This window comes from Ambystoma mexicanum, chromosome 10 (assembly GCF_040938575.1).
Source record: "Ambystoma mexicanum isolate Mex_15411 chromosome 10, UKY_AmexF1_1, whole genome shotgun sequence".
Classification (NCBI taxonomy): domain Eukaryota; kingdom Metazoa; phylum Chordata; class Amphibia; order Caudata; family Ambystomatidae; genus Ambystoma; species Ambystoma mexicanum.
In genome coordinates, this window is record NC_090932.1 from 1,381,502,063 (window position 1) to 1,381,527,294 (window position 25,232).

Below are 25,232 nucleotides of genomic sequence, written 5' to 3' on the forward strand. Positions count from 1 at the left end.
AGCTCAAGGGAGAAGGCCATCTGGTAATGCTGCTCATGTCTGATTTCTTTTTCCGAAGGGTCCACAACACAGCGAGGATCGGATGTTCACGCACTTTTCGTGGGAGAGATTTCTGGGGGCCCCAAAGCCATTCACCCAATGTGACTGGTGCAAAGCTCCCATTCTCGAGCTGTACCCTTTGCTTATCCTCTGATTGATTCCCTAAAGTGGTCCAGTAGCACACAGAGTTGTGCTGCTCTGTAGTACTCAGAGATGTCTGGGAATGCCATGCCCCTCTGTTTTTCAGAAGAATCATAGTTTTGGAGGCAATTGAGGGTCTTTTCCTTTCCCACAGAAAGTTTAATTGGGATTTTTTGACTTCTAGGTGGAAGGAGTCTGGGAGAGACTGAAATAGGAAAAGGAGCCGTGGTAGCACATTCATTTTAATTGTCGTGAACCTTCCCACCCATGAGAGTTTTAGTTTTGACAATTTTTGGATGTTCTTTTTAATCGCTGTCCACAGTGGGGTATAATTAGCCTGATATAGGTCTCCTAACTGTTTTGTGATGTAACCCCTAGATATCGGATGTGATCATGCTTTTGTTTCAGACCCTAGGTGTTCAAGAGGTTGTCTAAGGGTGATCCACCGACATTCAGCAGTAGGATAACCATTTGACTTCGATTAATGCAAAAACCTAAGTGAGTCCCATATTCCTCTAATGCGGCTCGGAGCGCTGGGATAGACCGGGATGGTTGCGTCAGATAAACTAGGACATCATCAGCAAACAGTGCTAGCTTGTATTGTTTCCCAAATTCTCTAATCCCAGAGATTGAGGCATCTATTCTTATGGATTGGGCCAGAGGTTCCATCACCAATGCAAAAATCAGGGGTGATTAGGGGCAGCCTGGTCCCCCGACTCAAAGCGAAGGGTGGAGAAGCCACACCGTTAACCACTACCTTCTCTCTCGTGGCGCGATAAAGAGCATGTGCCCCTGTGATCCAGTTTGCCTCCAGATTCACCTTCTTCAGGACTTGCAACATAAACGGCCTCTCCACCCTGCCGAAATCTTTTTCTGCTTCAACCGAAAATAGGGTAGGGCCTGAGTTTTGAGAGTCGATTGACGCAATTAGATCTAGAGTCTTAGTATTGCGAATATTATCCGAGCCCTGCCGTCCTTTTATATAACCAACCTGATCATTATATATGAGCCTTGGCAACACCACACACAGCCTATTAGCGATTATGCTGACGTACATTTTGGCATCAACATTTAACAGGGAGATTGGCTGGTAGGAACCACACTAGAGTTTATCCCTTCCTTCTTTCGGGAGAACAAAAACTCTGCGATCCGTGAAGGATGCCGGAGCCTGTCCCGTTTCCATGATGTCATTATATAGCAGGGCCAGGAAGGGTGCAACTGCACCACTGAAAGTCTTATAGAAAACCTGGGTGAAGCTGTCTTTCCCTGGCGCTGAACCCACCTTTAATTTTGAGATGGCGGCACGTACTTCCTCTGCTACTATCGTGGCCGCCAATTCGTCTGTCTGAAGATTGCAGTGGTTGAAATGCAGAGGTTTCTAAGAATTTGTCTGTTTTCTTGGGTGGATGCACAGAGGTTTACAGTTGTTCGTAGAACTGGGTGAAACGAGCTGTGATTTCAGTGGGTTCTACCAGCGTTGCCCCCTCTGGGTTTTTGATTTTATAAACCGCTCTCTCGGCTCTCTTAGTCTAGCTGCTTGCAGAGTGTGGGCTTCATCTCCTCTTTCATAAAATGGTTGTTTGATGTGTAAGAGGTGTGTCAACGCTTTCCCACTCACACATCTTTCAGCTCTTGTCTAAGCTCTTTTATGTCTGCCAACGTTTTAATGGTGTCTCCACCCCACCTAACAGGTTGGCTTCTTTGTTTCTTAATTCTCCCTTCAGATATACCACACGCAGGAGTCTGGTTCTCTTCGTAAATGTTCCCTCCTCTATTAGAAGCCCCCTCGTTGTTGCTTTTGCAGCTCCGCACACTATGGCTCACGAGGGATCCCCTATGTCGTTTTGCTTAAAGAATTTTCTAATCTGAGCATCAAGTGAATCCCTAAAAACCTGATCTTTGAAAAGTGTGTCTTTGCAGATCCATCGTTTGTCCGTCTTGGCGCTCGGACCAAAGTCAAGGTTCATGGTGCTCATGTTGTGGTCTGACCAACCCACTACTTCAATGGCTGCCCCCTCAATGTTGTGTTCTAGTGCCGCCTCCAAGAAAATGTAATCTACACGAGTGAATGTTTGGTGTGGTGGAGAATAAAATGTGTATGGTTGTGTTTGCACGTGGCGGGATCTCCACCAGTCTACCAAGAAATGTTCCTCTATAAGTAGCTGGAAAAGCCCTCTTCCCAGGGTGGTATGATTTCCTCCTTGTATGAGACCCAGTCCAAAGCCGGGTCCATCACCATGTTAAAGTCCCCCCCCCCCCACAGATCTGATCCCTGTTCTCATTTTTCTAAAAAAGCAGAGTTCTCTGCTAAATGAGATTTGTTGGCTGTTGGGCTTGTACGTTGAGCACAGTGTGACTGCCCTTGATCAAATGGTGCAATTTATTACGGGGTACCTCCCGTCCTAGTTCCTGTGCGTTTGTGTAATTTGCTGTGCAGCCCCAACGCTGCCCGATATAAAATACCCACACCTCCCTTTTTGGCTAGTCCTGATGCCCACAAGGCTCCTCCCAGTTGTCTTCCCTTTAGGGGGCTTTCCTCTCCACTTCGAAACTTGGTTTCTTGTACGAAGAGTATATCCAAGCTGGACTTATTGAATGCCCTCATTAGGTCAGCATTGATCTCTTTTGAGAGGCATTAAGGCCCTTCACATTTAGTGACCCAAATCTCATTGAATTATTCTCAATACCCCTGGTTTGTAAATAATCTCATGGGAAACCATGTATGTAGCCCTGGTGTTTGCCTTCTTATGTTCAGAATTGCTATGACTTGGTGCATGTTGCCTCTCCTCTGAAGTGCTACCTGTGTGCCTGCGCTGCATGCAGGTTTAAGGTAAAGTGATGCCTGCTGAAACTTCCTTGTTTTTGACCACCGCCACATCTCCCCTATCCCCCCCATGACTACACCCCCCCTTAATTCCCCCATCCCTCCAAAACCCCCAAAAAGCTAGGGGAAATGATTTCCCCTTGTAACTGGAGACGCCCTAGAAAAAAAACATAGGGCCACACTACGGGGAACTCCCTGAAACCCATAGCTTCAAACTACAACATACTTGCTTTCAGTCAGTGCTTATTACCAATAACCAGCACTTAACTTTTCAGCCCGGTTAATAAAGACATGAGAACAGTGGAAAGTTCGGTCTTTGTCCTCAGACCGAGGTCGGTGCACCCGCCGTTCCAGGAAAACTCTGAATACATGGCAGGGAACTCTTCTCTGTTTCCTTCAACCACGAGGTGATCTGATCGTGTTCATTTTTGTGCCCCCAGCATGCAACAGGGTGTTGTACCTCTTGAACTTTCTCGTACCCTTGGCATGCCCTCTCTTGAGCCAGGGGCCAATTGGTTTCCTGGATGGTTCTGAGAATGACATATGTTCTTCCATCTCGTTTCCACTCACTCCCGCTGTTAGGCCTTGTCGAACGCTGTTTGCTTCTTCTGCAGAGACCAACCTGTATTCCTTGTTGCCGTGTTCAAAGGACAAAGCAAAGGTGAAGACCCATCTGTAGCGGATATTTCATTCTCATAGCCATGTGGTCAGTGGGCAGCAATCTCTCCTTTTTGGTGAGGGTGGATGCTGAAAGTTCCTGGAAAATTCAGACCCATGAGCCCTCGAAGTCCATGTGTTCCTGCTCTCTTGCCCATTGCACGATTTCGACTTCGTGCTTGCAGTAATGGCATTTAGCTAGAACAGACCCCGGTCCGTTTGGGGGGGGGAGGCGGGTCTCCTGCTCGGTGCACTCTCTCAAACTCCAGGTCCGGCGTTAGGGGGGAGGGGAAGAGAGAATTTACCAAAGATTTCACTTGCCTTTGCAGGCTCGATGGGGTTTCATTTGGTGTTTCCTTGAGGCCTTGTATACGCATATCAGATCTCCTTTCCCTGTTCTCGAGATCATCAACCTTTGCGGCCAGCTCTGCATTCCTTTGCTCTAGGTCCTGAAAGCAATCCTCCATTTTCATTTCTACCATATCAGCTGACAGTTTGTAATCCTTCAGGGCCTCAATTTCGCCCACTCTGTCTTGCAGGGCATTCACTGTGGTTGCCATACTACTCTTTAAAGACCTAATTTCGTCCAGGAGTAGGCAAATGTCTGCTTTTGTGGAGGTATCATGGCCTGCTCACGGTATACTCGGTAAGTCTGTTGAGGGCTGGGCCGCAATAGTTGGGCTTGTGCGACGATATTCCTGTAACTTGTGTGCTGTTGCGTGGTCTAAGTCACCTGGGATGTGCACCTGGAGTCGGTCAGTGCTTGTGTAGGGCGGTTTTCAAACTAGTTGATTTACCTTGGCGTTGTTTCCTGACCTTGGCACTACTTGATGCACTTTTATGGAGGTAGGTTATTTTGCCACAAAGTGATTGTGCCCACATGCGCATGCAGCAGCTCCAAGATTAATTCAGAGCAAATGGCCCACAGTTCCAAGAGGGTCGGCTCTTAGTTTCATGTGTCCGCTGGCTCCCCAGCCTCAGTGGAGTGCCTGGTCCGGTTCGCTGATGGCTCAGGGTGTTGGGGGGGTGTCACGGTGCACAGTTTGCCCTTTCACTACTGTGCTGCCCCTTAGTGCTGCTCGTGCTGTGCGCCCAGGGCCCCCGAATTTTGTTGCTAGTTTCAAATGAGAGGGCCAGCCGCGAGGAAAAACCATGCTCCTAAAGATTCCAGAACAGTGTGACCCTCATTGTCCCTTTATGTAGGATGTGGTGCTGCCTTCACCAGCCCACGTGATCCGCTGTCGTTGCTGCTTGCTGGGGAGGGCTGCAGCACCCGAATCGCGGGGAAGGTACAGGCGGAGGATCATTCATGAAAGCAGTAATTTATCTGAGCGCTTTCGTTGTGTGCAGTGAGGGGAGTTAAGTTGATAGCAGTGTTACCCCGGGGGCAGAGCTCCCAGAGCCCGGGCTTCCTCAGTTGGAGTGTTCCTTTTCCCTTGCAGCAAGCTCCCCAACTCCTAGGGGGCCCCAGCGCTGACCGCCACCCCGTTATTCTCTTGGGCACTAACCTCATGGCTTGTCGGATCTGCGTGGCTGTTCCAGGCGGTGCCTGCCTTCCTGCTTCTCACACTTGGCCCCCAACGGCAGAGCAGTTCACTGGCTTTCTCTGCTCCTCTTCAGGCCGGTAGCTCAGGGACTCAATCGTAGCTTGTCCCTCATTGCAGATTTCCCCCTTTAAATCCGCCGCAATGGTCGCCGTGCAGGGCCGTTGGTGTGCCCAGGCACTGATGGGCTTTGAGGGGATGTCAACGGTCTGTGCCACGTTGGGCAGTTTGCTTCCACCGTTTCTTTCCGAAAAGCTTCCTGCTGAGTGTTGGCCGCTTTCCCTCCTCACTTCACCACTTTGTTCTGCAAACGGGCTGAGTTTGCGTTAGTGCGCCGACATTTCTTCGTGGGTCGTAGGAAAGACAAAGGCTTAAGCAGCCATTCCGTCTGCTCTCCCTGGTGGTGCCCGGTCACTAACTTTTAAACCATCTCTACTGTCAAAGTTTTCCCTCTTGGAATGTTGTGACTCATGCTGTCTGCCAGATTTAAAAGTCAATGGGCCTCATTACAAGGTTGGCGGTGCGGTAATGACGATACCGGTACGGGAATACCGGCATCGTCTACCGGACCGGTGCATTACGATGCCAGTGCTACCGACATCTGCAGGGATCTGTTGTGACCGGGTAGCACCTTCCCAGAATGATCGCGGGCACGCGGCAGCCGTGCCATTAACACTGGCATGCTGCAAGGACATGCACATTACGAGGTTCACGGACATACACTTACCGGCATCGAGGTGCCGGTAAGAGCGGTTACGATGATGCCGGCAACACCAGCCTTGCAGGGCAGCCGTTAATAGCAATCTGCTGTGTTGCAACCTGCCGCAGGTGCACACAATTAGCACAGGTGGAGGCAATGGAGTCTGGCACAGCGCAAAAGAAGCACACCCACACACCACACCCCTTCCAAACCCAAAATGCTACCATTAGAAGTTGCAATACTGGTGCTGGAGAACATGCCTGCACTGCTACTACTCCAGCAGGCATTGAACCAGGGAATGCAGCGGAGGAGAGGAGGGTCAGACAGGGCCAGCACATACCAACAGTGCAGGCAGTTGTACCCCGCAGGCAGCCCAAGCCCTCGCCTAAGGGCCAGTCCATTTGACCTAACCCCTGCACAGATCCACACTCTGTACCGCCTGGACAGGGACACCATATGCACAATAATAGACCTCATCCATGACGAACTGGTAAGCTTCATCAACATCCGGACAGGCATCCCACCCTTGCTGAATGTATTGTCTGTGCTACACTTCCTTGCAACAGGCACCTACCAGCACACAGTGGGTCAGCTGCATGGCATCTCACAACCATGTTTCTCCGATGTGCTCAACCAGGTGCTAGATGCCCTCCTGAAACATGGAAGGGACCACATATATTTACCACGGACTGCAGAGGAGAATGCTTCCAGAATATCATTCCATGCACTGGCAGGCATGCCAAACGTAAATGGTGTCGTCGACTGCACTATGTGGAGCTGGTAGTCTGGCATGCCGTGGAGGTAGTGTACCGCAACAGGAAGCTCTACCATTCCCTGAATGTCCAGATGGTGTGCGATGCAAGCAAAATAATAACACATTGCTGGGCAAGATTCCTGGGATCTGCACGTGATGCCATGGTGCTGCGCAACTCCACGCTTCCCCGCTACATGGCACAACGTGCTGCACAACGTACCTGGCTGCTGGGTAAGTCTAACGACGGGCATTATGAGGGGTGTTGCCTGTGGGGGACCCCAAGCATAGGCAACCTGTTTGCTGGCTGGGATATGAGGGGTGTTGTACTGGGGGGGGGGGGGTGACCACAGCGACCTGGGTGGCAAAACCTGTGACCCCAATTACCTCAACAGAATGTTGGACACAGCCAATGGATGCAGATGTGGCATGCCTACACAGCTGTGCATATATGTAATCAACATACACAGGTCCCACCATCAGACATGAACCACAGGTACTACGATGCACCACCCTGCCGGAAAAATGCAGGAAATATGAGCGCAGCAAAGTACATCACGGGGCATGCAGCCATGCCTGAGCCAAATCCAACTGCCACACATAGAAATCCCTGTCACTGCACCCACCCCACAGGTATACCGCAGACCAGTATAGCCCAGGCACCTTAAGGGACACTCCCAAATACAATGGTTCAAGCAAGGAAACTATTGTAATCCTCAATCACTTGCCACCGCTAACCTACGAGCGAGTGGTGCAGGACCCATCCATAGTACCTTAGCTCCACAATGCTAGTACACACCCAGCCCCTTCACAGAAACTTTGCCTTCACTGGCGGACCATACAACCAATACCATTGTGCCTTGGTCATATGGGGGAAGACGTTGATGGACAAGTACATGGTGGCATCAAGTAGTCAAAGGCATGAATTGCAAACCACTGTGTATCATGAAGCACTGTTAGGCAGAATCCAGTTCAGTGCCCTTAGCGACCACTACACGCAATTAAGACTACAAGTGGTAATACAAGTTTTACCTTTGGTACAGCCTGTACTACTATGTTAAAGTGGTAGCAGTAGCGGAGCAGCCAGGCTTATCTCAAGAGTATATGAGCAGTAGCGGAGATGACACAAAGGGACCACAATTACTGTGACTCAAGCAAACACTGACTCAAGGTTTCAGGTAAAAAATATAAGTACATTTATTTTTAAACCGTTTGTTATAAACACAACACTTCTATTAATTCAAAACCACATGTAAAATATACTACAACCAACCAATTCACTTTGTACGGTATAACTTCAAGGTAAGTACCCTATGTTTTAACGGATCAGTGTTGTGAAACAAAAGACGTTACCGGAAATACATTTGCGATCACTTTTTGACAGTAATGACAGTTCGGTCTTACTAAAGAAATGCATATCCGCGGCAAGAAATGCTACCGGGGCAAAAACACACTTAGCACCTGAGATACCCAGAGAGAGTTGGGGGCAAAAATCATAGGCAATACTTTTGTCAAGGCAGACAGAATCAGAGAACACTCATAGACAGAAATTCAAGAGTCAATGGGTTGGAGCCAGTGTCCAGTGGAACCGGGTTCCTGTTGTCGAGGATCACACAGTCGGACAGTTCACGATTCAACTTAGCCAGGAGTACTTAGATGTTGTCAATGGAGGAAGCAAAAGTTATAAGAAAGGGGGGAAGATAAGGACAAGCCTTGTAGGAGGAGAAAAGGGGATTCACCCTATTTCCTCAAGCAGAACACAGTACCTTATTCAATGAAGAAGCTGGTGCCACAGCAGTTGTTCCTGGTAGTTTCCTGCAGACCCACAGTTCCTGGAGCTTCGGCAAGAAGGACGACCTTTGGAGGTGTCTGCACCACACAGGGCTGAAGCCGGCTGTAACGCTCACCTGATTCCCGCAGAGGCGCCGGTCTTGACTGGGTGAATGCCGTATCTTCAAAGGTGATGTGTAACACACGGTTGGCTCTTTGGGCTGGACCTCTGTGCACTGTATGTCTGACTCGAAGAGAAGGATGTCTGCAGATAGAAAATATGGGATTAATGGACTGGGGTTATTGGGTGCCTCTTTCCTCTTCCCTTTCTCTTCTCCTGTAGAACCCCAAAGGTTAAAGCCCTCACCTTAGTTAAGTGAACGCCGAGCTCTCCATCTGCCTCGGGGCAGGGTGCCGTAACCAGTTTCTTCACTGGATAAGGGTGCAGGCCTCTTGACCTCAGAGGACTGCTGTCCGTCGTTAACTGCACGAACGGTAAGTTCTGGGCACTTCAAATGTCTTAAAAGTCTTTTGTAATGATATCTCTTGTTTTGCAGGTTTCCGGCGATGGCGGATGGCGGGCTGATGAGAGTTGAGGATCGAACCCGCGTGAGGAATAGAAGCGCCTGGAAGCACGTAAGTAAGCGCTTGTAGCCTGCTTCACGATGCACACTGACTGTCCCTTTTATCTTGCAGGTACAAGTTCGGAGCTTTAGAGAAGCTGAAGGGTGCTGGAATACCCACTGGATTCGGCGTGGGAAGGAGTAATGGCACGTAAGTAATAAAGTTGCCCAATGTCTTTAAACGCACCTTCATTTGTCTTTCAGATGCGGGCTGCAGCTCCGAAGGCCTCCGGAGCGTGCGAAGAGCTGGTAAGCTTTTGTCTTTCAGATGCCGGAATGCAGTGCAAAGACCTCCGGAGCATGCGAAGAGTAGGTAAGCCTTTGTCTTTCAGATGCCGGAATGCAGCGCGAGGCGTTGGTGACAGCCGATGGACCAGGTAAGAGATGCGCTGCCACTGAAGACCGTAGTGCTAACCTGTTCTTTCTTTGTCTTTACAGGTGCTGCTGAAGACTGGATTCCAGGATGGTAAGCCTTTGTTCCCTTAGGCCCAGGATCAGAAGCAGAAGACACGATGAGCGTTCTGCTGCAGAGAATGCAGAATAACGCAAAGCAAGATTCATCCATCGGGTGTGGTTTAAATAGCCTCCTGTAGTGCTTAGGTGTCTCCTTCCACAGCCACGCCTAGGTAAGAAAAGAGTTCCTGCTTTCCAGAAGAGTTCCAGTGTTCTGAACCTAGGGAGTGGCTCCTGCCCCACCCAACAGGAAAAGTAGTCCCAAACAGAAGAGGTTCAGGGGTTCAACTGGCAGGTAAGTAAGCAGCATGGTCTGCTGCAGGTAAGTCCACCCAAACATTATGAGCCCGGCGCTTCCAGCGCTGGGACTGGGCATCTTTATGAGCCTGGTGCCACTGGCGCCAGGACAGGGTCCAAAAGGTCCCAATTGGGACTGGCTGGCACTCGGAACCGGGGTTATGGGTCTGCTTCCAAGGGAGTCGGGCAAGTCCTGATCTTTTGGAAGCAGAGATCATGACACCGGCAGCAGCGATGGTGAATAAAAGGTGCGCTCCTTAAAAACAGGAGAGGCTCTTCAGATGGCTATCCGGACCACTACAGCAAGGTGCAGCGATTTCAACCACGAAGAGGATCCTCTGGCTGTACAGATGAGCTGGTTATCCCCACCAGGCTCAGGGGAAGAAGACTCCGGACCGGATCTTCTCTGGTCGTCGAAGAGGAGATAGCTTAGGACTGCAGCAGGGCTTCACCGGGATGGGATAGTTGCAGCAGCCGACTTCTTCTCCGCTTCTCTTTGGTTCCTTGTAGTTACAGTGGCGACTCTGACTTCTAGCCTAAGAGTACTGCCTTTTATGCGAAAATCCCCCATTCACACAGCCTGGCTGTCAATCACGCAGCAGGGGGGTTGTCCAGTCTGGACAACCACCTCAGCCAATCATGGCAAAGTGCGACTTGGGTTTCCTAGGATAACCTGTGCAGGGGGTGACTACGCCCCTCCCTCACATTCAGCCCACCTAGACACCCAGGCGTCAAGAGGAGGGCTTCTTGGCAGAAGCCCGCCAAAAGACTGTGAACAAAGAAGGCAAACCTGGTTTGCCGCGCAAAGTAAAACACAAGAAGGACTTTAACAAAAAGAAATGGCGAATAAACCCGACCGGAGCCAAAAGAAAGAGTATTTGGTCAAGCGGGTTTAAGTTCGAGGCTAATATAATAGCCTAAAACAATACCACGTTTATATAGTATAATCGCGTTAGAAAAGTTAGGGTAGATACCACTGCCACCAGCCAAGTCTAAATGTTAAGAGCGAAACAATGCTCTAGGAGATACAGATAAAAAGGGCTAAGGATTAACCCTTTACAGTACTCCATGCAAGATGGGGTGTACTGGATCTGTGGTGAAATGACTAAGTAAAGTTAATGGCAACTCTACCCTTTTCTTGGGAACAGTAGTCAGTGTTGGGGAGAATTCTCTGAAAAGGCTAATTTCCCAAACCTAGTGAGTCCCCCAGCAGCTTTGCTGGATTTTTGGGGTTTATTTTTTTCTCCTGCTAAGAGTGAGACTCTTTTTACTCCCACTCTTAGACATGATTCGAGGTGTTCCTTTATCTTTCCATGTGTTTAATGGGCTATGGGGTCTTTTACTCCATAGGGTCTCATGTGTTTTTGATGTGGGTTACACAGCACTCTCCGTGCCGTAACCCAGGGGTGTTGTAGCGACCCCCCAACATAGACTCCATACCCTGGGACTGACTACTGTCTCCCAGGGCATGTAAAGTCACCATTGGCTTTACTAGTCCCAAATTATGAACAGAAACCAGTACAAACCATCATATTGTGGACGTACTGGTCGGGGCAATTCTATTGCCCCGGGGTTTGTTGTTCGAGGGGGCACGTCTCCGTCCCCCCTGATCGAGATTTGGCTGGTGGCAGTGGATACTACTTTTTATATTCGACCGCGAATATATCTCTATGGGATTTTCCCATTGTTCGAGGCTACCAACTTTAATTATTTAATTCTTATAGCCTCGAACATACCACCCGTTTATTTATTTAATATGAATTCACCGGTTGGTATTTTTTGCCAGAAGTCGATTCTAAAATGGCGTTTGTGTTCTCTTCTGTGACTCCAACCCAAGTCGAGCCCTTTGTTCCACTTTTTGGCGGGCTTCTCCACAGAAGCCTCCAAAAGTGATGCCACTCTGTCTGGGTACCACAGGGGGACTCTTGTGTGATTGGCCCAGTGCTGAACAGCCCGGCTCACCACTTAGCATGTTTGATTAACAGCTAGGCTGAATGAATGGGGGTTTGCTGCATAAAAGCAGGGCTTTGGGGACTGGAACTTCAGAAGTCACCACAGGACCTAAGAATCTGAGGAGGGAGAAGCTGAGCCGACCTGCAACGACGACACCACCGGTGGAGCCCTGCTGAACCGTCTCACCACTTTTCCCGACGACAGAGGAGATCTCCAGTCCAGAGAGTCTTCTTCCTTTGACTGGTGGGGATAACCATTTTTGCCGCCTTTTCACCTTCCTGGAGCATTTTCGTGGCCGCCTTGCCCGTGCCAAGCACCCCGGCAACCGGAATTCCACGGCTTACCGTTACCGCATAGAGAAGGGTAGTACCTTTTAACCGAAAGAACTCCGCGGCTGGTTTCTTCGCTGGCAGTGCAACGACCTTCATCTTTCCTCCACGGCGAGACCTCCTCCTCCTCTGGACGAAACACCGACTTGCACCCGCTGCCAGGAACAACTGCCCCCGCTGGAGCTTCCTTCACACTTAAGGTACTGTGACCCGCCTGGCTTCCCTTGCGACAGATCGTTCGGGGTGACAGTAAAGCCTTGACTTTCTAACCTGGGCTGGCCTGGGACAACAAAGCGAACTTTTCCTGACTTTAATTTCATCCTTTTTGTGCGAACTATCTACAAGACTCTTTGGGCATAACCCCACTGTGTGAACCTGGACCCCTTCTGCTTGCTCTCTCCGAGAGTTGGGCCTTGCAATTGACTTCCTTGTTCTCCAGTAGAACTCTGCCTATCCTGCCTTACTGTGGTTCTTTTAAAAGTATTGAAATTTGTGTGCTTCCATAACTCTGCCTTTTTCCCTCCCTTTTTAATAACTAAAGTGCCATCTTACGTTAAGCGCTCACCTCTGTCTGAAAATAAGTGGTGTTTCTCACTAAGACTTGTCTGATAAGTAATTAGGGTTGTATATGTATAATAGTGACTGTGTGCTGAATTTTCTTTTCTCTTTATGCTAGTGTAATTTACAAGTGTGTCGTTAAATAAATAATTATATACTTTTACACCAAAGCTCTGGTCAGTGTTTGCTTGTGCTACTGTGTCTCTGTACCTATTGTGTATACTCTATATACTGCCTAACTCTTCTTGAGGGAAGTCTGACTGCTCGGCCACAGCTACCAAGTGAATCTGTGTGGTACAGACTGCTACCAAGTGGGTTTACTGCCAAACACCTGTAGTCTTAAATCTTTTGCAGTGGTCCCTAAGGGAACTGCACAGGTTTCTGCCTAACAGTGAGCCCCAGAAATGGAGTCGGTGGGAAGTCTAAAAGACAACCCTGTGTCACTGCACTGAAGGTGCTGTGTAACACAAAAAAGACGGGGGCTACTGAAGTGGTGTACTCCAGAGCCCACCATCACAAAAACAGATGAAATACACATGGGAAAACATGGGTAAGAGTGGGGGAAAAGCTCACACTCTTACCAAGTGGGAAAAAATTAACTCCAGAAATACAGCAAAGCTGCTGAGGGACTCACTAGGTAAGGGAAATTAGCCATTGAATGAGAATTCTCCCTAACAAGCACATCAGGCAAATGTGTCATGATGCAATCCACATGTCTTGTAAATTTTCCTAATGCAACACACCCATCAGATGTCAGCACATCATGGACCTTCTCACCTCATTTGTGTGAGTCCGGTATCTGATGGAAAGGTCCCTAAGACGCGAACGGCACACATACCCCACAACCATGGATCATCCCTTAGTACACTTACCTGGGTAATACTATAAGGAAATGTCAAGTTCAGTCATGAATAATCTGTGGCATGTGACCATGAACACTGTACAGGCAGTACACACAAGGAATGAGAACAATGTTCACAAATACACTTTCCATTGCTCCTGTGCAGGTGATGCTGGGTATCCCCTGAAGCCGTGGCTCCTGACCGCCATCAGGCAGGAAAAGGACTACAACCGTGCACATGCACACACTCGTGTCACGATTGAGAAGACTTTTAGCCTGTTGAAGGGTGGGGCACTCATATACAGGCCTGAGAAGGTGGGCAAGATAGTGTTGGCATGCGCCATGCTGCGCAACATGTGCATCCGTCGCAACATACCCCTTCCCCCTGACACAGACCTGATTCCACCAGAAGATGAGCAGGATGATGGTGAAGATGTTGCATATCGGCCACGGCACAATGTGAATGAATGATGTGTTGTATGCCAAATTTTGATTGCACAATACTTTTGATGGACTGGGTAACACAAGGCACTGGGAATGAGGGTCACTGGGCACTGTTAAGAAATAAATTGACACACACTCGAAAAGCAATGTCCAGTCATGTTTTTGTGCTGGTTGATGGTGCAGGTTGCGGGTCGGCCTCTGCATTATGATGTTGGGCCATGGTGGCAACCAACTGGGTGACGGCTTGTGTCATGGCTGCCATACCTTCACGCACGCGCCGGGCCACACGGTACACGGCACGGCTGACTGTACTGGAATTCTCCTTCATGGCCTGGCGTGTGGCTTCACATTCCGCCACATACTGCCTGACCATGTCATGCATGGCCTGCTGGTGCTCCACCATGCGGGTCAGCCGCCCCTCCAGGTCCCTGATGGATTGTGCAGCTGTTGATTGCACAGGAGGTGGTGTGTGTGTGTGTTACCGGGACTGCCTGCAACTAGGGCCATGTCCTCCACAGTGCCTTCTCCACCTGACCCAGGTTCCGCTGAGAACTTTGGGGTAGGCAGCATGGGTGGGGTATTTGGCATGTCATCAGGCATGCTATTGGCTGCAGTGTCTGCTTCCTCCACTTCATCCTCCTCCTCAGCACTGTGTTGCGCAGATTGTCGCGCCTCACTCAGATCACTGGTAGCCGTTGCATGTGGCCCCTCTACTTCACTGGCCACTGGGAATCCCGCCTCTTCCACCTTAGGTGTTTCCTGTGACCCAGGTGTTGTTTTTTTGGCTTGGGACCTTTGTGGCAGGGGTGGCTTTTGGCAGGGGTGCCTTGATGCCAGCAGTGTGTGTTTGCTAGGGCCCCTTTCTGGGTGTCGGTGGTTGCTGCTTGGCTTGTTCTCCAGCCTGTGCGCCCTGTTGGCCGGGTCGGCGTGGCTTGGGAGCAGTGGGACGCTTCTGGCCAGCCCTTGAGGTAGAATGCCTAGGGGCGTCGTCGTTCCCTCGGCTCTGACATCCAGGTGTTTTCCTGGGAGTATCGTGATGTGTTCCGCCTCGCTGTCTGATCCTGTGCCTTTGGGGGACAGAGAGGCAGGGCATCAGTAATGGGTCAATGTTCATCCTACATATATCGATGATAGTACATTTAGAGTCCTGTGCATTCTCGTGGACATGTTGGAGGGGCGGCCATGGTGCTTACAGGAGTTGCGGGTTGGGGGGTGCAGTGTTTGTTCATCCTTCTGGTGCAGCCATGATGTGCATGGTGTCTGTTGGGTGGCCTACAGGTGTATCGTGGCTTGCGTGTTGTAGCCATGCCTCAGGTGCTGTGTGCCATGTGTTGTTCAGATGTGGGTCAGATCTGCTTGCACTATGTGCGTAGTTGCATTTGTGTTTACACTGCGTGCATGGTCATGGTGGGTGGGTCAAGTGTGCAATTGGTAGTGTTGATGTGTGCACCATGCAATGGGATGGCACAGTGGTCAGGCCTGCATCTGCATAGTGATGTATATGTGTGTGTGCACATGCAGATGGTGCATGTGCTTGCAATTGGGGACTCGTGGTTTGTGTCAGTGGGGTTTGTTGGGTGTTTTTTCATGGCAGGGACTTTGTGGTTTTGTAGGGGCTGACTTTAGGTGGGAGGTGATGGGCCACATAGTTGCTCTCGTCTACCTGCCATTTGGACTCTGCCATTGTGCTGGGGGTATTAGGTGTGTGTTGAGACTTTTCTATTACGCTAAGGGTCGCTCACCGTCATCGGCCGATGAAGGGACCCTCGGTGGACTCCATATCCATGAATGTGCTGCATGTCTCCTCCCATTGTGCTAGCTTTATAGGGGATGGTGCTCCTCCACCTGTGGCCAGGCCCTGGCTGCGATTCGCAGATAGGATGTTGCTGACACGCAGCTACAGATCGTCCCAGCATTTCCTGCAGTCACGTTTGGTGCATGGTGGTGTCCCCACCACAGAGACCTTTGCCCCATATGTTTTTCTTGCGGATTTGAGCCACTGGGCGCAGGTCTGCACAGAAAACTACACTGTGTCCTCCACCAGTGTGTCAGCGAGCATGTTTAGCTCCTCGTCGCTGAAATGTGGCTTTCACAGCCGCACTGTGCCTTTCCTGGTAGCCATGGTCCTCAGCTTCGTGACACACTGCACAGTTCTCCAGTCCAGGTGCTGTAGGCAGAGGATTGCAATGGATTGTGTTTTTTAAGATGGCCGCTGGAACATTTCCCGTTCTGACGCGATGACGTTGCTTCCGGTTTGCCTCTATCGGGGGTTTGGAGGTCCTTACCAGCATGCTGGTGCAGCTGTTTCCGGCATGCCGGAATGCGTGTGCACGCTGACCCAGAATCAACCAATAATTTGCTTTTTTTACCGGCCAACTCGTAATGAGGCCCAATGTATGCCTTGCATCTTTGGTTAAATAAATGATTTGAAAAAAAAATAGAGCACATTCAAACTGCGTTGGTCATTCACTGTGCATTTTCTTAGATACACATAATAATTGCAGCACTGAACATGTTTTAAACAACATTGATGTTAGATTGTTCAACTATAGTAATGCTCATCTTGTTTTATGTTTCAGGGTAGACAAAAACTTGCTCGTTTTAATGCTCATGAATTTGCTACATTGGTCATAGATATTTTGAGTGATGCAAAGAGAAGACAGCAAGGAAATGGTACCTCTGGTTCAAAAGGTAAACTTGAATTTAGATTTCGTTTTTTAAGCAAACACTGTTTTTAAAATTATGCCATGTTGCTGGGATTCATACAACTCTCCAATGACATTTGCATGTTCCCAAGGCTCTCTGGCAGTCCTAAAAGAGAAAGGGTAGGTTAGAGAAAGAGGGAAAAATGCAAGCTAGATTTGCTGCTGTTTTGATGCCTACAGATGGGAAGTACCATGAGCTCTGAATGTGGTTCTGTGTGTCTAGGTGTTCTGTGCCAATGGCATAGAGGCATCTGTGACCGGAGGGGGGCCTCATATGCCTATGGTGCTATGATGCATTGGCTGCAGCTGTTTTATGTCAGTTGGTTGCAGAGGTGTAGTTTTCTCTTGTTTTTTGTATCCTCTTTATTTAATCTTGGCAGACACAAAAGCAAAAGTAACAGTATTGCCAATTGGATTGCCAAGTGAATTGCTGTCTCGCTGTGGTACGCTGTTTGGAGCTCCCTGCTGACTCTATTTGCTTCCTGATATGTAGACTGCTGCAATTGGACTGAGCGAGCCCCGCCTACCGTCCCAGCAGGCTTCTTAAGGCAAGAATCTTGCGCATTTGGCTAGTGGATTGCCAAGTGAATTGCTGTCACGTTGTGGTACGCTGTTTGGAGCTCCCTGCTGACTCTATTTGCTTCCTGATATGTAGACTGCTGCAATTGGACTGAGCGAACCCCGCCTCCCGTCCCAGCAGGCTTCTTAAGGCAAGAATCTTGCGCATTTGGCAAGTGGATTACCAAGTGAATTGCTGTCACGCTGTGGTACGCTGTTTGGAGCTCCCTTCGGACTCTTATTTGCTTCCTGATACGTAGACTGCTGCAATTGGACTGGTACAAACACTTTATGAGCTGGTGTCTTGTTACACACGTGAGTGAGCGAAGCGTTCGTTTATTTATTTGTTTCCTCTTTCAACATTATCGGAGCGAGCCCCGCCTCCCTTCCCAGCAGCCTTGTTAAGGCAAGAATCTCGCGCATTTGCGCGCACGCATTTGGCAAGTGGATTGCCAAGTGAATTGCTGTATAGCGGGAAAGCTGGAGGCAGTGGACTCTCACTTGTTTGTGGTGCAAATAAGTTCATCATCAATTGGGTCTTATGTACTCTTTGAAATCAGGTATGCCTTTGTTAAATGTGCTTGATGAAGGTACTAACCCAGCAACCCACCCCCCAACGAAATCGGCGGTTATACCCGCTGCCAAAATTTTGTTTTCATGAAAGCCCTCCAGCGCGCACTCTCAGTCTCAAATGACATTCGGTCCTTCTATACAAAAGACCAAAAGCAATCTCATCAGAACACAAGCCGTTTACCTGTTGCATCACAAATTCTCTTTGCGCCTTGTTCAAACAGTCTTTTTTTTTTAATGTTGAGACATTGAGGCATAACGGATTGTCACATCCCGTGCCTCTTAGCAGAGTTGACTACATTCCACCAGATCATGTAGCAATTACTGACTCCGTGCTGGAGTCTGCTTGTCAAAGCGGTGAAATTCAAACCACCTCACCAGCCGATCACACCTCTCCCAAATCACACTCACCTAAAAAAGATCAGCCGCAAACTTTAATGGCAATTTGTTCAATACAAGCGCACCAAAAATTGAGGGCAGCCTATAATGAGCTGACCTTAGAGGGCGAAGTGGATGATGATGCATATGAATTTATGAACACTCATAACAACACTTCTCCAGCATGGGGTCTGGCATGGATTCACATGCTCATGAATATTCCCCGTCGTCAGGCTAGGAATCCTCGGTAAAGAAAAAAATCAGTTTCAGTTTCGTTTCTGAACTGTCTTTGTCCTAATAACCAATCACTGGTCTCTGGGTGATACTTCACCCAGCCAATGACTGCCCTCTACCTAAGCCCCTCCTCAGGCAGCCATCTTCAGATTTTTACCACATGTTCAAGTGTTGGGAGTCCTTGTGCTACAGATCTCGAGCTTCTACTCCCGTCGCAAAAGCTGCCACCACCGACGGACAGGTTGGAGGACATCTTACTGGCCCTGCACACCCTGTGCTCCGAAATAAGGACAAGGATGCCCTTGCCACCTGCGGGTGATCCAGCGGCACCTGGACCGTCAGGAAGCCCTCCACCCAAGCGGAGGCGAGTTCATCCACCCCCACTCTGCCATCCTTCACCTCCATCCCCTCCGCCGAGGAACGAGACGGAAACGGACGGCGGCGACGACGGAACCAATCTCCTTTCACCGCCACCCCGGGCTTCTCCGCCTGACGAAATTGGCTCGTTCCACGCCATGATAGCTAGGGCCTCAGAGCTTTTTCAGCTGCGCCCCGAAGAACAGAAGAAGGAGGGATTCTTTTATCAGCGACGAGATGCCAAGAGGAAGACTCTCGGTCCTATTGTTGGACGACATCTGGGACGAAGGGCTGTCCCTCCTGAAGAACCCATCCTCGGCCCCGTCGAGGAGAGACCGGTACGAGAAGAAATACCGGGTTCCAGACTCTGCCCCCATGTGCCTCAGAGCGCAGCTGTCCCCGGACTCTGTGGTCTCCGCGGTGACCAGGAAGAAATCGGCAGGGGCGACGGTATCGACTTCCACTTCCCCACCGGACGGCAAGGGGAAGAAGCTGAACTCCATGGGACGTCGGGTCATCGCGTCAGCGGCGACGACCATTAAGGCGGCCAACACTCTCGCTATCGTGGCCCGCTACGATAGGGAGCTATGGTTTAAAATCGGCCCTCTCCTGGATTTCCTCCCAGACGACAAGAGGGTGGAGGCCCTTGAAATCTTACAAGAAGGCGAGGTGGCTTCGGACCATGCCATCACGGTGGCCACGGACATCGCCGACACCGGCTTCCACCAGATGGGCAACAGTGTTTGTCTTCGCCGGCGTGGTTGGCTCAGGGCCACAGACTTTCGTCATGCCGTACAGGCGAGGGTACTGGAAATGCCCTTTGACGGAGACAACTTGTTTGGCAAGGCAGTGGACGAGTCACTGCAGGCCATCAAGGCAGACAACGAGACAGCCCGTGCCTTAGGCCCGCTCCAACAACGACGGCCGTCCTTTCTGTCCTCTGGAGGCAAGCAGGGTGCTTCCAAAGGATTAGTTGGAAGTTCTTCTTCATACCATCAAGCGGCCTGTTCCTCATCCCAGGAGGCCTACAGAGGCCGGAGGACATCGTCCTCGTCGTCGTCGTCAGCGGGGCCAAGGTGGTAAGGCCCAGGTGAAGCAGGACTTAACCGGCTGTTGTGCCGGGCCCCCACCCGAGCACCCGGGTGGGAGGCCGGCTGGCGAACTTCGTCGGCGTGTGGAAATCCATCTCCACCGACCGTTGCTTGCTGGATGCCCTGGCCCACAGACACACCCTGGAGTTCCAAAGGAAGTGTCCCCGTTTTCCACCGGTGGCCAGAAAAGAAAACCACATTCCACAACTACTTCTGGAGGTACCAGCAATGCTGAAAAAGGGTGCGATAGAGCTCGTCCCGAAGAGGCTGCGGGGCTCTAGAGTATGCACGCGGTACTTCATCGTCCGAAAGAAGATTGGCGGCTGGCGGCCCATTCTAGATCTCCACTGGCTCAACAAATACATAAAATCCAAGAACTTCCGGATGGTCACCCTTCAGCACGTGCTGAGACAGCTGGAAGAAGGGGACTTCCTGTTGTCGATGGACCTGGAGGATGCATACTTCTACATCCCCATACACAAGGGGCCTCGAAAGTTTCTGCGCTTTGTGGTCCAAGGGCGGCACTACCATTTCAAGGCCCTCCCCTTCGCTTTGAAGTCAGCCCCAAGGGTCTTCACCAAGTGCCTGGCACCGGTGGTGGCACGGCTGCGCCTGCAGGGGATCCACGTCTACCCCTACCTGGACGATTGGCTCATCCGAGCGAAGTCAAGGGAACTCGCAGTCGAACATACAGCGAGGACCGTCCGCCTACTCACAGAACTGGGGTTCTCGATAAACTATGCAAAGTCTTGCTTTGTGCCATCGCAGGACAACCTGATCCTGGGAGCCAGGCTCAACACGGTGGCACGACTGGCTTCACCTTCAGAGGAGAGGATAAAAGCCATCCTGGGCAAGGTACAAGGCTGTTGACCAGGGAAGTTGCCAAGGTGAGGTCCATCAAGTCCCTGCTCGGCACGTTGTCGTCATGCATCTATCTCGTTCGGCTGTGCAGGTTGCGGATGCGGCCGCTGCAGGAGTTCCTTCACCCCCGTTGAATACAAGTGGTGGGAAGCTTCGAAGACAAGATCGCCCTCAACGAGACATTCAGTCGAGTGATCCGGTGTTGGGGCACCCGCGCGCATCTCGCGGCGGGCATGGACTTTCAGACCCCAGCGCATCAGGAGACGGTGACGAGGGACACCTCCATGGAGGGAGGGGGCGCAAACACCAGAGATCTCCACACAAGAGGCCTTTGGCTCCCGGAGGAGATGTCGCTGCACATCAACGTCCTGGAGCTCCGGGCCGTGTTTTGGGCCCTCAGGTCCTTCCTTCTGTCCCTCAAGGGCAAGGTGGTGCAGGTCTTCACCGACAACACCACCACAATGTTCTACATTCAGAAGCAGGGGGGGACCAGATCTCCAGCTCTCTCCCGGGAAGCGCAGTATCTGTGGCACTGGGCCGTCGCGCAAGGGATGTTCCTGGTACCCTTTCACCTGACAGGTGTGAAAAACACTGTCGCCGACTCACTCAGCAGGGAGCTGTGCTCTTGCCACCAGTGGGAGCTTCGGCAGGATCAAGTGGATCTGCTATTCCAACGATGGGGCAATCCCCAGATCGATCTGTTTGCGAAGGCGACGAACACCAAGTGCCGGAGGTTCGCCAGCAGGTTTACCCAGCCGGGGAGCATGTGGGATGCATTCTCCTTGCCCTGGGACGGCCTGTTTCTCTATGCATTCCTACTGTTGCTGTTGCTTCTGCGACTCATCAGTCAACTTAGATGTTCCCGGTGCAGGATGATCCTTGTCGCACCTGCGTGGCCGAGGCAGATATGGTACCCGGACCTTCTGGACATGTCAGCGTCCCCTCCAGTCAAGCTTCCGGCAGACGCAGATCTTCTCGCCAGGGAAGGAGGCGCGATCCTGCACCACGACCCAGGGTCGCTGAACCTGCAGGCATGGCTACTGCAGCACTAGAGTTCGGAGGCTACGAGATCCCGGCGGACTGCAAGGCGGTACTTGCCAGGGCTTCCTCGACTCTTAACTGCTATGGACATAAATGGAAGAGATTCACCGTCTGGTGCTGTGCACAGAAGATAAAACCTCTACGGATTACGGCCCTTCAGGTTCTGCCATATTTGCTGTCGCTGGCCAAGGTGGAGCTGGTGCACGCCTCCATCAAAATTCATCTGGCGGCTATCTCCCGCTATACCAGAACTCCGGGGCGGTCGTCGCTGTGGTCTCATCGCCTGGTGAAGGAGTTCATGAAAGGACTTTTCCGCTCGTTCCTGCTGGTGAGGGCTCCGGCCCCGTCGTGGGAGCTCAATGTGGTCCGCCATTCGAACCTTTGCATTCGTCTACCCTGAAATTCCTGTTGTGGAAGGCAGCATTTCTTGTGGCTATCGCATCCGCACGACGAGTGGGAGAGATCGAGGCCCTCTGCTGTAAGCCTGCGTACTTGACCGTCCACGAGACGAGGAGTCGTGCTGAGGATGCACCCCTCCTTCATGCCCAAGGTGCTGTCAGACTCCCATCTCAACAAACCCTTGGTGTTACCAGTTTTCTTCCCGTCGCCTTCGTCGCTGGCTGAGGGGACTTTGCACTCGCTGGATGTGGCTAGAGCGCTGAAGTTCTACGTGGACCGAACGAAGGATTCTCGGAAGGCATCCCAGCTGCTTGTGAACTTTGGCCCTGTGAACCAAGGGAAGGCCCTCTCCAAGGCTTCCATTTCCAGGTGGCTCTCCGGCAGCATCACCCATTGTCACCGGTTGGCAAACCGACCGTTGCCTGGCTGTCCGAGGACCCATTCGACCAGAGCGATCGCTGCAACTACTGCGTTCCTGTCTGGTGTGCCCCTGCTGGACATCTGCAGGGCTGCTACGTGGAGGTCGACACACACCTTCACAAGATTCTACTGCGTCAAACAGGATTCCAGGGAGGAGTCCAGAGTCGGCCAAGTAGTGCTGCGCAACCTGTTTGCTTGAAGGTGAGCCTGGTGAGGAGATAAGAGATGCTTAATGTTGATTTGTTGAAATGCTTAATGTTGAGCCTTGCCACCTCCCGTGGCTGTGCATGTGTGTACTGCTATGTATTCTTGTATCCATGAGCATGTGAATCCATGCCAGACCCCATGCTGGCGAAGGAACAAGTTACTTACCTGTAACAGTTGTTCTCCAGCTTGGGTCTGGCATGGATTCACATGCAAATCCTCCCGCCTACCCCTCTGCGGCTTTTCTCTTGGTTCTACTGCCACTTTACGTGCTGCCAAATCTGAAGATGGCTGCCTGAGGGGAGGGGCTTAGGTGGAGGGCAGTCATTGGCTGGGGTCAGTATCACCCAGAGACCAGTGATCGGTTATTAGGAGAAAGACGGTTCAGAAACGAAACTGTAACTGATTTTCTTCTTTACCGAGGATTCCCAGCCTGACGACAGGGAATATTCTTGAGCATGTGAATCCATGCCAGACCCATGCTGGAGAACAACAATTAAAGGTAAGTAACTTGTTCCATCCCACAACTCTCAAGACATATTATATATATGCTCTAATACAGGGGACTTGGTACAGTTAGATGATGGAACTGATTATTACAAAGTAATAAACTTCCCAATTACTGAAGTCATCCCGCCCAATGACACCGCCAATCCGAACAGTCATGATCTTTCAAAATCTCCAACTATGTTTGACAAGTCACCCAACCAATCTTCGGCCAATTCACCATCTTTCATAGCTCCGACCCTGCAGCATTCTCAATTTACTGAACTGTCCTCCAATCGACAGTTTTTTTTATCTGTGACCAACAATATCAATGTTTTTCTTTTCCAGAAGCCCCAGCCCTTAACAATATGTTAAGCGCCATTAATACTGCCTTACTATCTATTGCCAGGCTCTATGAAACGTTGGAGCAGAAAGTGTCCTGCCAAACAGAACTAATGACCAAATTATTGAGGGACACTGCCCAAACCCAAGCCTCATATAAAACACAAGAACATTTATTAGCGTTGGTCATGAAACATTTGGATAAAACGACCTCCGGTTCTCCGGATATCAAAAGCACCGACCAAAGAGCATCCACACAGAATGATGAGGCAGAACTCAAAGAAAAAAGCATGGTTCCCAATGCTGACAGCTCCTCTCTAACTCCTAAAAAAGTCTATATAAAAGAAGTGGGACTTGGAGATAACTTATCGGAGTCTATCACCACAGAAAAACTTCTGGCGCTTTTGAAGAACTTAATATTAATCAGGTTCAAATTTTACCAACAAATGCTACTTTAATATCTGTAGAGCATCCCACCAATCTTAATAAAAAACAAATTCCATTCATAAACAATCCTTTTGACATGTTTAATAAACCAAAGGGTTTAACTGGCAATTCAAAGAAAAACACAGCACTAGCTTCCAAAGGAAACATTGTAATTACCAAGAGCTTGCCAGCGGGGAAACAGAAATCAAAAACATGACGATTCATAAAAAATGTATCTACCCCTCCAAAATCTAAAGCTAAAGAACTGGTAGCCCATAACAACAATTTGGGGGGAAAAACAAAAGACATACAGGCAAATGGAGATGTGCTAGGAACGATCCCAAAGCAATTGGCTTACAAGCCACTGGATGATCTCATAGCCATGACAAATCTTTCAGAGCCCAATAAACTAAGCCAAGATCACATAAAAAACATGGACCAGGATCGTACTGAATCTCCACCTACAATAAATCCATAATTCCGGACCATTGAACAAATGAGAGATGAAATAAAAAATAAAATGGCACATTACGTTCACAAATCCCAAGGAGATGTGAATAAAAATCATATTACTCACATATCTCCTTCTTGAGTTTCTTCATATAATCCAACCTTGAGAGGGTCCTTCACAACTAAAGAATCGATGAGCCAACCAATAAAATCATTTCAAACAGCCAAGTTGGCAGTTATGAAACCGAACCACATACAAAATAAGATCTCCAACCAATTTATAGCTACACCACCAACAAATCCGAATAGTACCTACCATAAATTTGCTGACCATCATTGCCTGGCATTAAAGTGCTGTTAGCATCCGTACCCGAAATTTGATCTAAATAGAACAAGCATTTTGAATATTTGTTTAGACATCCCAAGTCTAGAAGATCTACGCTCGTCTGATATTGACTTAGTGGAATTTACAGATGATGAGGACCTAACAGAAGCGATATAACATATTCTCTCAGGTGTGATCCTAAACACCTTGTGGCTCACGAGAGAACCACTTTATGAGCTGGGATTTATATTAATTCAAGACTCGCCTCTAAAACAAATGAATAGAGTCAATTCACCAATGATCAAGTCAAAAAACTATGGAAGTAGTCAAACGATGCACCAGAACTTAAACTTAGATTCCAGATCTTTTCAAAACCCAATGACTAACTCGAGAAATATAAGACAATAACAATCCCAGCTGGACGACAATGTGAGATTATTGTCCTGGAACACACAAGGCCA

The 25,232-nt window shown here is 49.8% G+C and overlaps 1 protein-coding gene across 13 annotated transcripts in view; it reads left to right on the forward strand.

Moving 5' to 3' along the window:
* GIT2 (GIT ArfGAP 2) overlaps positions 1–25,232 on the forward strand; it is a 2,415,297-nt gene that overhangs the window by 1,244,321 nt on the left and 1,145,744 nt on the right. For all 13 annotated transcript variants that reach the window (XM_069619395.1, XM_069619396.1, XM_069619398.1 and 10 more), the window contains one exon: positions 16,504–16,615. In XM_069619395.1, coding sequence (XP_069475496.1) covers positions 16,504–16,615 — 112 coding nt within the window. The remainder of the gene's footprint in view (positions 1–16,503; positions 16,616–25,232) is intronic.